General features: G+C 52.5%; 1 protein-coding gene across 6 annotated transcripts in view; it reads left to right on the top strand.

The window, feature by feature from the left end:
- The window catches only part of CD6 (CD6 molecule), a 40,978-nt gene that overhangs the window by 16,524 nt on the left and 11,730 nt on the right, over nucleotides 1-12,724 (top strand). For all 6 annotated transcript variants that reach the window (XM_049645358.1, XM_049645351.1, XM_049645341.1 and 3 more), the window contains exons 2-3: nucleotides 11,055-11,123; nucleotides 12,200-12,547. In XM_049645358.1, the coding sequence (XP_049501315.1) occupies nucleotides 11,055-11,123; nucleotides 12,200-12,547 (417 nt within the window). The remainder of the gene's footprint in view (nucleotides 1-11,054; nucleotides 11,124-12,199; nucleotides 12,548-12,724) is intronic.

The following is a 12,724-nucleotide window of genomic DNA, read 5'->3' as shown; positions in this document are numbered from 1 at the left end:
CGGACGCTCAACCGACTGAGCCACCCAGGCGCCCCACTCCTAATTTTCCTTCTGCAGTAAAAATCCCTGTGGATGTTTGCATGTGAACATGCCAGATAATTTTTTCTAGGATATATATGGAAAGGAATAGGTTTGGGGGTCAAGGTCTGAACATCTTCAGCTTTTTGAGGTATTATTGGCCATTTGTCGATCAGTTATATGTGTAACGATGTGACCATCCTGCGTAATGTGTTTATAATCTGCTTTATCCACCTCCTATGCCCATGTGCACAGACACACATCTGTCACATATACACGTTCATACTCATTGACCCGGCAAGATCTTGAGTACTTAACCAGGGCCTGCGTTGGGTCTCTCTTGTGATAGTACGTCAGTCATACGAGGCATTTACACCTGTGAGGTGGGGGAAGCAAGGCTGGCATATAATGAGATTGGCCCAACACGCCCATGGTGTGGAGGCAGCTGGGTGCCAAACCCAGGCAGGGTTGGTTCAAACACCCCCCCACCCGAGACCTACTAGAATCAGAATTCTAGAGAAGGGACCGGACGTCTGCCTCGCGCACTCAGTGGTCTGAATTCTTATGGGGGATCGAGCAGGTGGGACCTGTGAAAGGCCAGTGCCTCTGGCCTGCTGGGCTCTCTTGGAACCACGTCCCTTCTGTCACCCCTTGGGCTTAGTATGGAGCTGCTCATGACTCTCCATGGGTGGTGGTGTCTCATCTCACCGGGCGGTGGCGGCCCAGAAGGTGGGGTCTGGCGGAGGCGCCTGTGGGGTCAGGACCACGGGAGCCTTTGGTTTTGGAGGAACTCCTGTTACCATGGCAACTGCAGGCCCCGTCTCATCTCTAGGACCACCGGATGAACATCTCTAGGACTTGCAGAGCCAGGGAAGGGGGCAGCAAAATGTGAGTGTGGGGCAGCTCTGCTGAAGTTCATAAGAGGGATGGGGAGGAAGGAGGACATAACGAAGTCTTTGGGGAGCTGGAACTGTCCCTTTGCAGAGAAGGCTGAAGGGCCCTCAGAGCCATCTTCGTGCCTGGGACGGAACGTGTAATCGACGGCCAGATGCCCCCCCCCCCCCGGATCTACTCAGCACCGGACAAGAGAAAGTAGGCCAAAGCCTCAGGATGGGGGGTCTTCACGACAGCTTCCAGATACCACATCCGAGGCATTTCACGTATGTTCTCCCCGCAGCCCTCGAGGCAACCCACGGACCTTCCCAGTGACACGCTCATGTCCCTGACACCTGCTCCCGTCCCGGCACGCGGCGAGCGGTCAACGGGTGTGAATGGAATTGAACGCAGGCCAGCCACAGACTCATTTCTCAGCTCTCGGCACAGTGTCACTCACACAGCCTCGCTCTCTTGAGCAAGAGAGAGAACGGGGGACTTCCAGAAATCTAACGGGCCCCAAAGCGGGTTATGTTGCGTTGTTCCTATGGTTGAGCTTCCCTTTCGGTGGAAATTATGAGCGGCCGTTGGACGTGGCGATGGAGGGGACAGAAATTCCAGCTGGGCATGCAGGGAGGGGGTCACGCAGATGAACATCCTCTGTCGTGTGACAGGGTGACGCAAGAAAGTTAAAAAAGGCTGGATGTTCTCTGCCCTGAGGGAGTGGAGTCCTCTGGAGCTCTGAACTCCCATCAATCATGTGCTGTCTCAGCTTGGGCTGCTAGAGCCAAATGCCACAGACTGGATGGCTTGAAGTACCAACGTGGTCTCACAGTTCTGGAGGCTGGGAAGTCCAAGGTCAAGGTGCCTGCAGGCTCAGTGTCTGGTGAGGAACCTCTTCCTGGTTCATGGCTGCCCCCCCCTTCCTGCTGTGTCCTTACATGGCAGAGGGCCAGAGTGCCTGTCTCCTGTTCTTTTTTCCATCAGGAGGTCCCCACCCTCATGACCTCATCTAACCCGAATTGCGTCCCAAGCACCCCACCTCCTGAACCATCACACTGGGGAGTAGGGCTTCAATATACAGATTTGGTGGGTTGGGGGGGGGGACACAAAGGTCCAGTTCATAGCATGTGCACTGAGTTTCCTCTGTGTCCCCAAGATTTTCCTAGGTAGAAGAGGAGAGAGTGAAATCAAACAAAAACGCCCGTCAAATAAAATAAAGCCAAAATCCCAAGTCATTGACTTCCCCTTACATTTTCTTTTTAATTAGAAAATTTTTTTCTTTCAGTTCATTTAGTTTGAGAGACAGAGAGACTGAGTGGGGGAGGGGCAGAGAGAGAGAGGGAGAGAGAGAGAGAGAGAATCCCAAGCAGACTCCGCACTGTCAGCGAGGAGCCCAGTGCAGGACTCGAATCCACAAACCGTGAGATCACGACCTGAGCAGAAACCGAACGTCAGATGCTTAATCGACTGAGCCACCCAGGAGCCCCCTAACTTCTCTATAGGTTCCAAAGGGAGGAAGGTCACCCCAACCTTCTTGGACTTAGAGATTCCCAGCGGGTACAGCCTGGTCTATTCACCACAGCCACCGAAACCAGTGAGCGAGGGCTGTGCTGTCCCACCAAGCCCCTGGGCCAGCCTCGGTCTCCCTGACAAAGTAAACGCAGCCCGGCTAGATGTCACAATCTTCCCCCAAGTCCCTTCGAAGACAGAACACAGCTACCGGCTCCAACTCCGGTTGCAAGTTACTTGTGTAAACGGGCACCATGCTTCCTTCCAAATTTAATGGAATTGTAGCTTGTTCCTTTATTCTGTCCAGCCGTTCGGCGGATCGCTGCCCAGTAACGACCTCCAGGGAATTTCTTGAAAGAGAACCAGTCGTCTAGTCCCGGCCCCCTCCCTCTCCTGGCTGCTTCCCCGATACCGCAACACCCCACCCCGGTTCCACTGGTGGTTGGTCTTCTAAGTGTCCCTTTCCTCCTCACAATAGAAACGGGGGGGAGGGGGGGCAGACGGTACCGGACCCAGCCTGGGTCGGGGGGCTGGTGGGGAAGGGGCAGGGGCAGCTCGTGGCTCAGCCGGCAGACTTGTGTCCTCCGTGTTAGGAGGGCAGTGGGACAAATGCCATCCCAGGGGCCTCTGCCCCAGGAAGGATGGTCTCCTCACGGTGGCAGCTCACCCTGGGAGTCAGGGCCCCTTTCGGAAATCAGCACCCGGAAGCTGTACCACCATTATGGGGGGAGCTTTCATGTCTGAGTTCAGGGCTTGCTGAGCGGTGCAGAGGTGGAAGGAGTTTGGGAGATCCCCTGGCTTGTCAGAGCTCCCTGCCCCCCCCCACTCCACTCCCCCCCCACCACTCCCCTGCCCCCGGCACTGTCACTGAAGCCGAAACCAGGACCCTGGATTCCAACCAGTGGAGTAGAGCGGTTGAGAGTGTGGGCTCTGGAACCAGAGAGCCTGGGTCCAAATCCCAGCTCTGACATTTTCTCACCGTGTCGTCTTGGGTAAATTACAAAACGTCTTTGTGCCTCAGTGTCCCCACTTTGTGGGCTTGCTGTGGGAATGAAATGAAATTAAATGAGTTCTTCTAAAGTATTGGAAGGGGCGCTTGGGTGGCTCAGTCAGTTAAGCATCTGATTCTTGGTTTTCGCTGGGGTCACGATCTCATGGTTCATGAGTTCAAGCCCCGAATCAGGCTCGGCGCTGACAGTACAGAGCCCTCCTAGGATTCGCTCTCTCTCCCCCTCTCTCTCTTCCCCTCTCCCACTTACGCACACGTGCTCTCTCTCTCTCAAAATAAACTTAAAAAAAAAATAGTTAGTAAGGGCAGGGCTGGGTCTCCGGTCCAAGCCTGTGGATGCAAGGCCCATGTTCTCCCCCACATCGTGCTGTCTGATGCAAATATGACGTGAGCCACATTGGTCATGTTAAATTCTCCTGTAGCCACATTTTAAAAAGTGAAAACAGATGAAGTTAACATAATGATATATTTTACTGAACCCATATGTCCAAAATATCATCTCAACATGCTGTCAATATACAAAGTTATTAATGAGCTATTTCACAGTCTACTTTTTTTCTTACCAAGTCTTCGAAATATGGTGTATACTTGGCATTTAAAGCCCATCTCAGTCTGGACCCTAAAGTTTCATCAGCAGTACTTGATCTGTATTCAGATTTCATAAAATTCGCTATGGCAGAGGTAGATTCACGTATCTAAGCAGCTCGAACGGTTTTTGAAGTTTTCCAACGACTGGATCGAATTATCAGTTTGCAAGATGAAGTTTAAACGAATTGCATTAAATAAAATGAAAATTGCAACCATACCGGACAGTGCAGCACAACACAGTTCTCCATTTTGGACAAAAGGATCTCTAACATCTCCAGATTTCTACTCCTCTTGCCGCATTTATACATACGAACTCTTTGCATATGATGAACCGCCCCCTGTAATGATAGACTGAGAGCACAGGACACATTTTCCATTTATATCCATAGGATATTGGAAGCACGATGTAGTGGTTTAAGAGTGGCTTCTCAAGCCAGACTGGCCAGGCTCTACGCTCGCCTCTAATGCTGACCAGCTGGGTGGCCGTGGGTGATTTGCTTAACCTCTCTGTGTTGCAGTTCTCTCTGTGATGACACAGGGAGGCTAATAGTTCCCACTTCATAGGATAGTTTCAGGATTCGAATAGATACTATATGGGATTAAAGCGCATTGATAATACTCATCATCTCTGGGGCATACAGTGAGTGTTCATTAGAGTTGTCTTTCATTATATATTTTATCTAATTATAATGAAAGGATCGAAGGACTAGAAGAGACCAGAAAGCTATCAGTCTGTTGTCTTGTAAGTGAGAAAACAGGTCTGGAGTATAAAAGACCCATTCGAGGTGACACAGAAAGCTAATGATAGAAATCAGCCCGGACCCACCTCCTCTAACACTCAGCCCCAGTGTGACCCCTCCACTCTGTCCCCAACAATCCTGACATTTACCAGAGAAGAAACGCCTTGACCCACGGAGCACACGAGCTCTTTGTTTCGCCTCCAGGCGTGAGTGTGGCTCTGGCTGACACGGCCACACTGGCCACGTGATCTGCCGGACCCTCTCCACAGGCTCGGGTGAGCGGAATGAGTGGACAGCTGGCTTCAAACTCATTGTGGGGGCACCTGGGTGGCTCAGTCGGTTAAGTGTCCAACTTCGGCTCCGGTCATGATCTCGTGGTTCATGAGTTCGAGCCCCGCGCGTCGGGCTCTGTGCGGACAGCTCTGCCCCTCCCCCACTTGGGCTCGCACTCTCTCTCTCTCTCTCTCTCAAAAAGAAACGAACACTAAAAAAACTCATTGTATTAGTACCGCGAGCCAACCACATGTTCTTCCCAAAAAAAGGCCCGCTTGTTTCTTTGGAGACCTTTAATTTTTAATTTGTCGTAGAAGATTTTAAAAATTTAAAGCAACCAAAAGAGAGAGAAAACAACAAAACTCGCCGTATGGGCATATTTCCTGCCAGTGTTTTTATTTTTCCTATGCTTTTTTTTTTTTTTTCTGTAGTAGAGATCACATTTCATTTATTTATATCCTTTTAGCATCTCTTCTGGGCAAGGCACTGTGCCAAGTGCCGGGGATATGGAACATCCCTTTCCCTGTGACCCTTAGAATCTAGCGGGCCTGATGGGAATCAACAGCACATCACTAAAACCACCGTAACTACATGCAACTGGGGCCACGGAGGGAAAAAGTCCAGGGTTCAAGGAGAGGACAGAATGGGGGACCGAACTCGGGCTCCCTCTGGGTCTCAGAAGACCTTCAGAAGCTTAAAACCGGGCTGGGTGGGGGCGGGGGCCAGAGGGGAGAGCCCAAAGTATTTGTAGTTTTCCCCACATCATTAAAAACTCTTTGTGAATATCTTTTTGCAAATATTTTTATTGTTGATCCTCCTAACCGATCCGCCAGTTGCTTTTAGACAATTCAGTTGTCCCCAGTTTAGAGGACTGTAAATTTTTTTCTTATTAGAAACAAGGGGAGGGAAGGCTTTGTCTAACGTGTGTAGTATATTTTCATGTTCATGGTGAGCCTGCACTGGGGGGTCCTTCTTGTTCCCATCTTACAGAGGGAATGCCCGAGGCGCAGAGAAGTTAAATGATTTGCCTGAATCGCACAGTTAGCAAAGGGCTCGGGGGCACCTGGGTGGCTCGGTCAGTTAAGCCTCCGATTCTTGATTTAGGCTCAGGGCATGATCTCACGGTTCGTGAGTTCGAGCCCCGCATCGGGCTCTGCGCTGGCAGCACGGAGCCTGCCTGGGATTCTCTCTCTCCTTCTCTCTGCCCCTCCCCCACTCACACTCTCTTAAAAGGAAAAAAAAAACAACAACAGAAAAGGGCTCAGGTGGAGAAAGGAATCTAGAACTTTCCAATTCTGACACATGGCCTCTAATCTCTATGGAGTATTCCAGATTATTTCTTTAGGACAGGTTTCCAGAAACGAAATGACTGGATCAAAAGGGCTCTGCTGCTGTTGTTCTCAAGGCCGTTGACGTGGGCTCATGACACTTTATACTGATGTTAAAAAGAAAACAATGTGCTTGTGACAGGCGACACATGCTCCCCTCCGCGCACTGGTTCTCTCTGTGGGCCCCCTCCACGTACGTGGCTGTAGCCCTCCGTCTCCACCCTGCCTTCCCCCAAACCCCGACCCTGCACCATCATCCTCTCGGCAAACACTTAACGTCTATGCTTTTCTCGGCACATCTTTGGAGCCTTCAGCTGGTGTTTCTCTCACCCCGTGTGCCGGGTGTGCCCAGGGCGGTGTTCTGGTGACCCCGAAGGGGCCTGACAGCTCCCCTCCCCCACTTGCTCTGACACTGGGCCGGCCAGCTGGGCCTCGGCCTCTCCTTCAGGGTCTACGCCTCTTCCCTTTCCATGTCCCCCAGCTCTCCAAGCCCCGGGGTGTCCCACGGGCCTGGGTGACACAAGAGGAGGACAAGTGTCTCTCAGCCTCCAGGCAAGGTGACTCTTCATTTTTCCTGTCCTCAGTCGCCTACATTTCACGTTCCCTTGGCATCTTCCCCTGGCTACCCTGTCCAGGGTCCTGGCCCGTTCTGCTCCGGGCCGGCCGGAAAAGCTGCTGTCCGTCGTCCTGCGCTGGGGAGAGTAAGCTTTTCTCTCTCTTCCCACACGGAGCCGCGTGGGAAGAAAAAGATTCAATTATTTCAATGATTTTCTCTTCGAGGCTCTGTCATTCTTTCTGAGCCTATCAAAGAGACCGTCTTTATTCGATGATGACGCGCCTTTTAATATTTCTTATGCGGCTTTCCTTTTAGTACACTTAGTTTTGCAGTTAGCTTCCATTTGGGGCACGCCGTACTAAAAGTCTATTTGGCTCTATATTCGCTATATATTTGGCTCTATATTCGCTAAGTTTGCGCACGTCTACCTCGGTACCTGATTTTATAGAAATGGATTCATACCACCCATGGTTTTCTAAATACAGCCTTTTATCTCCTTCTTTCCTTGTTTGCTTTCTCTCTCTCTCCCTCTCTTCTCCCACCAGCATAAGGCTCGGCCCCAGGACCAGTTACAAAATGTGAAGGGGCCCCCCCCAGTGCAATAGAAAAATGTAGAGCCCCTTGTTAAAAAACTATTAAGAATTTCAAGATGGAGACAGCACTAAACCACGTCCAGGGAACCTTCTGGGTTGGGGGCCTGTGAATGCACAGGTCACACGCCCATAAATCTGGCCCCCTCTGTCTCTCCCCCCACGCTCTTCCCCATGTCCATAGAATCGTACCAGTTCATAAAAGGTGTTTTTTTTTTTTTCTTTTTGGCCATCGCTTTACCAAAATTGTATCACATTACACCTCCTTCCCTGCATCTTGCTTCCTTACTCAACACAGGATGGAAACCCCTCCAACCAGTGTGTCCATTTCATTCTTTATAAAGGCGGCATCAGAGGACATGCTGTAAATGGGCCATAATTCATTCCATTTCCCCAACGAATGAGCATTCACTCTGTGTCCAGTGATTAGCCATCCAAGACACCACAATCCACACTTTTATAGTTGAGTATCTTAATGTTGTAGAGCAGATTCCCGGGAAAAGGTAACGGTTCCTTTTCAAATAAATTTACTCCAGCAAAAAGTGAATCAAATGCAAAGAAAAGTGTGAGACGCAGGACCAGACAAAGGCAGCAATGATGCCTGGGACGCACCGGTGCTGCGTTGGGCCCCGCGTGCCAGCCGAGGCCTGGATGCAAGGAGGGTGGGAGGGAAATTCTTCTTTTGTTCCTACAGGCACAGGACTCAGAGAACACAAAAGCCAGGATCCCTTCTTGGGATTGGGGGCAGGAAAATGCCTGGGACACAGAAAACAAACCCTTGAGAATGAATAAACTGCCTTGGTGACAGCTGTCCTTAAAGCTGGCAGGTCTAGGGGCGCCTGGGTGGCTTAGTCGGTTGAGCGTCTGACTTCTACTCAGGTCATGACATCACGGTTTGTGAGTTCGAGCCCCGCATCGGGCTCTGTGCTGACAGCTCCCAGCCTGGAGCCTGCTTCGGATTCTGTGTCTCCTTCTCTCTCTGCCCCTCCCCCACGTGTGCTCTGTCTCTGTCTGTCTCTCAAAAATAAATAAATGTAAAAAAAAAAAATAAAACCTGGCAGGTCTACTCACTCCTCCATCAGCCAATCAGCAACCACGGGGTTGGACAGCCTGGGACACAGGGCTGGTTCAGCTTTGAGCCCCGCCCTCCAGGGTTTTCTGGTCTAGCAGAAAGCATGTGTGTTTTTGCACATGAGAGAGTGGTTTCCCAGACCCAGAGAGACACACGCAGTCGATCTAGGGCCCTCCACACACACACACACACACACACACACACAGACGCTTGCACACAAATGGTCACAACCACACACTCACACACCCACCACAATCACAAGCACATACACGCCCCAGCCAACACCCCATTCCCCACCCCGGGCCCTGGCACACGTATTGAAAACTGTTACTCTGTGGCACTGGGATCATTGCTGTGGGAACCAGGATTCTGCAGTCCTAACCTCGGGGCGTCTGGATCCTGGTTCTGAATATTCCATTAGCCACAGAGTTTGTGCTCTGAATTCTGAGTCGTTTCCCTCCCCGGGGGTCAGGCCGGGCAGCCAAGCAGGGAGCTGGCAAGGACAGGCAATCCTAGGCCTGATTACTTTCTGTCTGAGTGATGGAGTGGCCCACATGGGTGCCTACAGGAGAGCTGTGTCTGCAGGCCTGAGCGTTGAGTGCACCTGCGCGCACGGCTGGGTACGAGTCTGGAGAAGCTTCTCAGAATATGTAGCAGCCGTGCCTGAGTCTGCAGCCCCTAGATCAGTCAGGCCAGGCCAGGCTGGGCCGGGGTAACAAACATAGGGTAAAATCTTCATGGCTTACCCCAGCAGAGGTTCACTTCTGGGTTTTTTGGTTTTTTTGGAGGGTTTGCGTATGTTTTTTCGGAGGGGGCACCAGGATGTGAACCGGAAAAAAGGTTTACTTCTTGCACAAAATTCCAGTTGGGTCCACATTTCCCTCCATCTTGTGGTTGCATCAGGGCCTCCAATACTGGGTCAAAAGAGAAGAAAGAGAAGGAAGGGACGAAGGAGGCTCGCTGCCTCTTCCCCACATCGGCCCATCAGTGAGCACACGTCCTTCTGAATGCAGGGGAGAGACCCTGAATGCAGGGGTGCTCCTTTGGGAGCACAGCGGCCCTGGCCACAGCCCTCCCTTTCTGCGTCTGCAAACTGGAATATCCCTGCCCAGCACAGAGTCCATTCCTCGGAGACTATTCAAATCCAAGCTCTGCTTTTTGCTCAGCTGGGGCGGGGGTGCCTCGGGCCAATATCAGTCAGGGTCCCAACAGGAAACGGGAGGCGCTTTCAAAATAGGAGACTTTGAAGGGGCTTATTTACAAAAAGACTATTTACAGGGGCGCCTGGGTGAATCAGTTGGTTAAGCATCTTCAGCTCAGGTCATGATCTCAGTTTGTGGGTTCGAGTCCCGCGTCGGGCTCTGCACTGACCGTGTGGAGCCTGCCTGGGATTCTGTCTCCTTCCCTCTCTGCCCCTCCCCTGCTTGTGTGTTCTCTCTCTCTCTCTCTCTCTCAAAAATAAATAAACATTTAAAAACACACAGAAAAACAAAAAGACTATTTACAAAGGATAAGGTAAGCAAGAACCAGAAGTGGCTGAGCTGTTGCCACTCTGGACCCAAGGAGACAAGACCAGGGAGTGGTCAGTGAGACCTGGAAGGAGAGAGTCAAGGACAGGAGGAGCCAGGGGAATAAGCACCTACCACTCCACGCTCCTCCCTCCCTCCTACCTCTGCTTGGGCTCCTCCCAAGCAAAAGCTAAAGGGCCTAGGGAGATGCTGATTTAGCCCAAACAGGTCAGCCCCAGGGGGCCAAGAGGACAGGGCTCTGGAAAGACAAAGGGGTACCATCTGGGCCAGGCGATTGGTTTCTATTCTTTGGGCTTCCCTTTCCCAATTTGTAAAAAGCAAACGCTAATATCTACCTCACTGCCTGTTTGGAGGAAAATGGAATACTATCTGCGAGGACCTTGCATAACTTCAGCCTTTGGCAAATGTTAGTTTCTCCGCATCTGAAAGCTCTGCAGTCTGATGGTCCCGCCCCCCTATGCCACGATTACCCAGAAGCCTGGTGTGAGTTTCTCAAACAGGTTTTCCAAACAACAATGTTCTTCCTGACAATAACTCCCATTTGAGCTTCTTCTGTAGGTCTAGTATTTTATAGGTATTGACTCCTTTTCGCCTCACAATACCTGCCTAAGTGCTATTGCCAACAAACTGGGACTCTGACCCAGAGAGGGTAGTAGCCCATCCACGGTCACTCAGCCAGGAAGTGTGTCCCCAAAGCCTCCAGTCACTCCTCCCTGCTCTACTCTGATGTCTGAGCACGTTTGCACAATTCAAAGGGGAAGTGGAAAATGCCCCAGAAGAAAGCTTGAGAATTTCCCTACCCTGAATGGAAGCAACTATGCCCAATGCCCAGGGCCATGTCGTGTCAAGGTCCCCACGTAGCCACAGAAACTGGCTCCAGAAAGTGTCTCCTGTCCTTGAAGTCACCTCTGTGCCCTCTACCTCTGTGCTCACTCACCCACCATGGCCGCTGCTGGTTAATTTCAGGTCACCCGTCTCCAACCCCATCCGGCCAGCCCAACACCAGCAGCACAGAGACCCAGCCCTTGGAGTCAGGTAAGGAAACAATCTTTCTGGGGTGCACAGCCAGCTTTCTGAGACCAAGCAGGGGGTGTCCTGAGTGATGGGGAAAGGAAACAGACTTTTAGGGTATCAGGGAGGCTCCCTAACTTCCTGGCTCAGTGCCTGAGTCCTAGCATCACCTTCCCTCTGAGATCTTAGAACTGTCATCTTTGAAAGGCCACTGATAAAATGTCACATATGCTTGGGGCACCTGGGTGGCTCAGCCCATTAAACATCTGACTCTCGATCTCAGCTCAGGTCTGGATCTCAAGGTCATGAGTTCAAGCCCCACGCTGGGCAAGGGGCTTACCTTAAAATAAAATGTCACGTATGGGTGGTCAAAATGTTCAGTAAGCATTTTAAGGAGACTTGCTGAGAACAAGCTGAAGAACTCTTAGTTGGGGGGGTGTGGGTTCTGCCAAGTGGGTCCTTGATTAACTTAATACATATTAAGCACCTACTCTGTGCAAAGCTGTGTGCTATCCTGAGGGTGCAGTCCTGGGCAAAAATAGGCAGGTGACTCCCCAAGGACGGTGTCTGGGTTACCACTATCCCAAGAAGCCCGTCTTCAACCCCATATCCATCCTCCAGGGCTTCAAGGTCATGATGGCGGCCTCAATGGTAACCCTCAGAACAGCAGAGGGGCCTAAGAGTGGACGCATGGCATCCACAGTACAAGGGCAGGGCCTGGCACCCAGAACTCTGCCCTTCCTTCACACAAGGGTGCCCTGAGGACAGGGGCAAGAGAGGGAGGTTTGTGGGGACTGGACCCCTGGTTCTCTGTCACCCTAGATGGAACAAAGGCATCCTAACCTCTACAGTCACCCTCAGCCCCCGTCTCCTGACTCTAAGGAGAACCAGGTCAGGCCCCAAAGGGGGATTGGGGATGAACCAGCCCAGCCCCATTCTGCAGATGGGAAGGCTGAGGCCCAGAGCCCAGGAGGGTATAGTCTGAGGTAACACAGCAGGTCAGCGGTGGAGCCCCTGGAAGCCGCCGCCCCCCACTGCCATCCCTGGGATCTGCAGAGTCCCAATCGGTGGAGGTCTGAGCTGGCGTCTGGCACTTCCAGGAGAGCCGCTCGGGATCCGCCTGGTGAATGGGAGCAGCCACTGCAGCGGGACGGTGGAGGTCTGGATCCGGAAGTCGTGGGAGCCCGCGTGCGGGGGGTTCTGGAACCACAATGCCACTGAGGCCGTGTGCCGCGCGCTGAGCTGCGGCGGGGCGGGGGCAGCCGTCCAGCCCACCCTGACGCCCTCAGAGCTGCCGCCTGGTCCAGGCGCGGGGAACGCCAGCGAGGCCCCGAACGCCACACTGGCCCTGGCGCCCGCCGTCCTGTGCAGAGGGCCCGAGTGGCCACTCTGCGACGTGGTGGAGCGTCCGTGCGACAGCGACAGGCCAGCTGAGGTCACCTGCGCAGGTACAAGTAAACCGCCACCTTGGCCCTGCCTGCCCTACCCTCAGGTCTTCAAGCCATTGTCCCTCACTCCTGTCCCCAGCCCTGGCCACTGGACCCAAGGCCTGCCCGCCGGACCCTCCTTTCCCCCACCCCCCACCCCACCCCCCGCCGCCCGCCACCGGCCACCCACCACCAATG

This window comes from Panthera uncia, chromosome D1 (assembly GCF_023721935.1).
Source record: "Panthera uncia isolate 11264 chromosome D1, Puncia_PCG_1.0, whole genome shotgun sequence".
In the NCBI taxonomy this organism is placed as follows: domain Eukaryota; kingdom Metazoa; phylum Chordata; class Mammalia; order Carnivora; family Felidae; genus Panthera; species Panthera uncia.
Note: the sequence above shows the minus strand (reverse complement) of the source record. Positions and strands in the feature narration are given on the sequence as shown.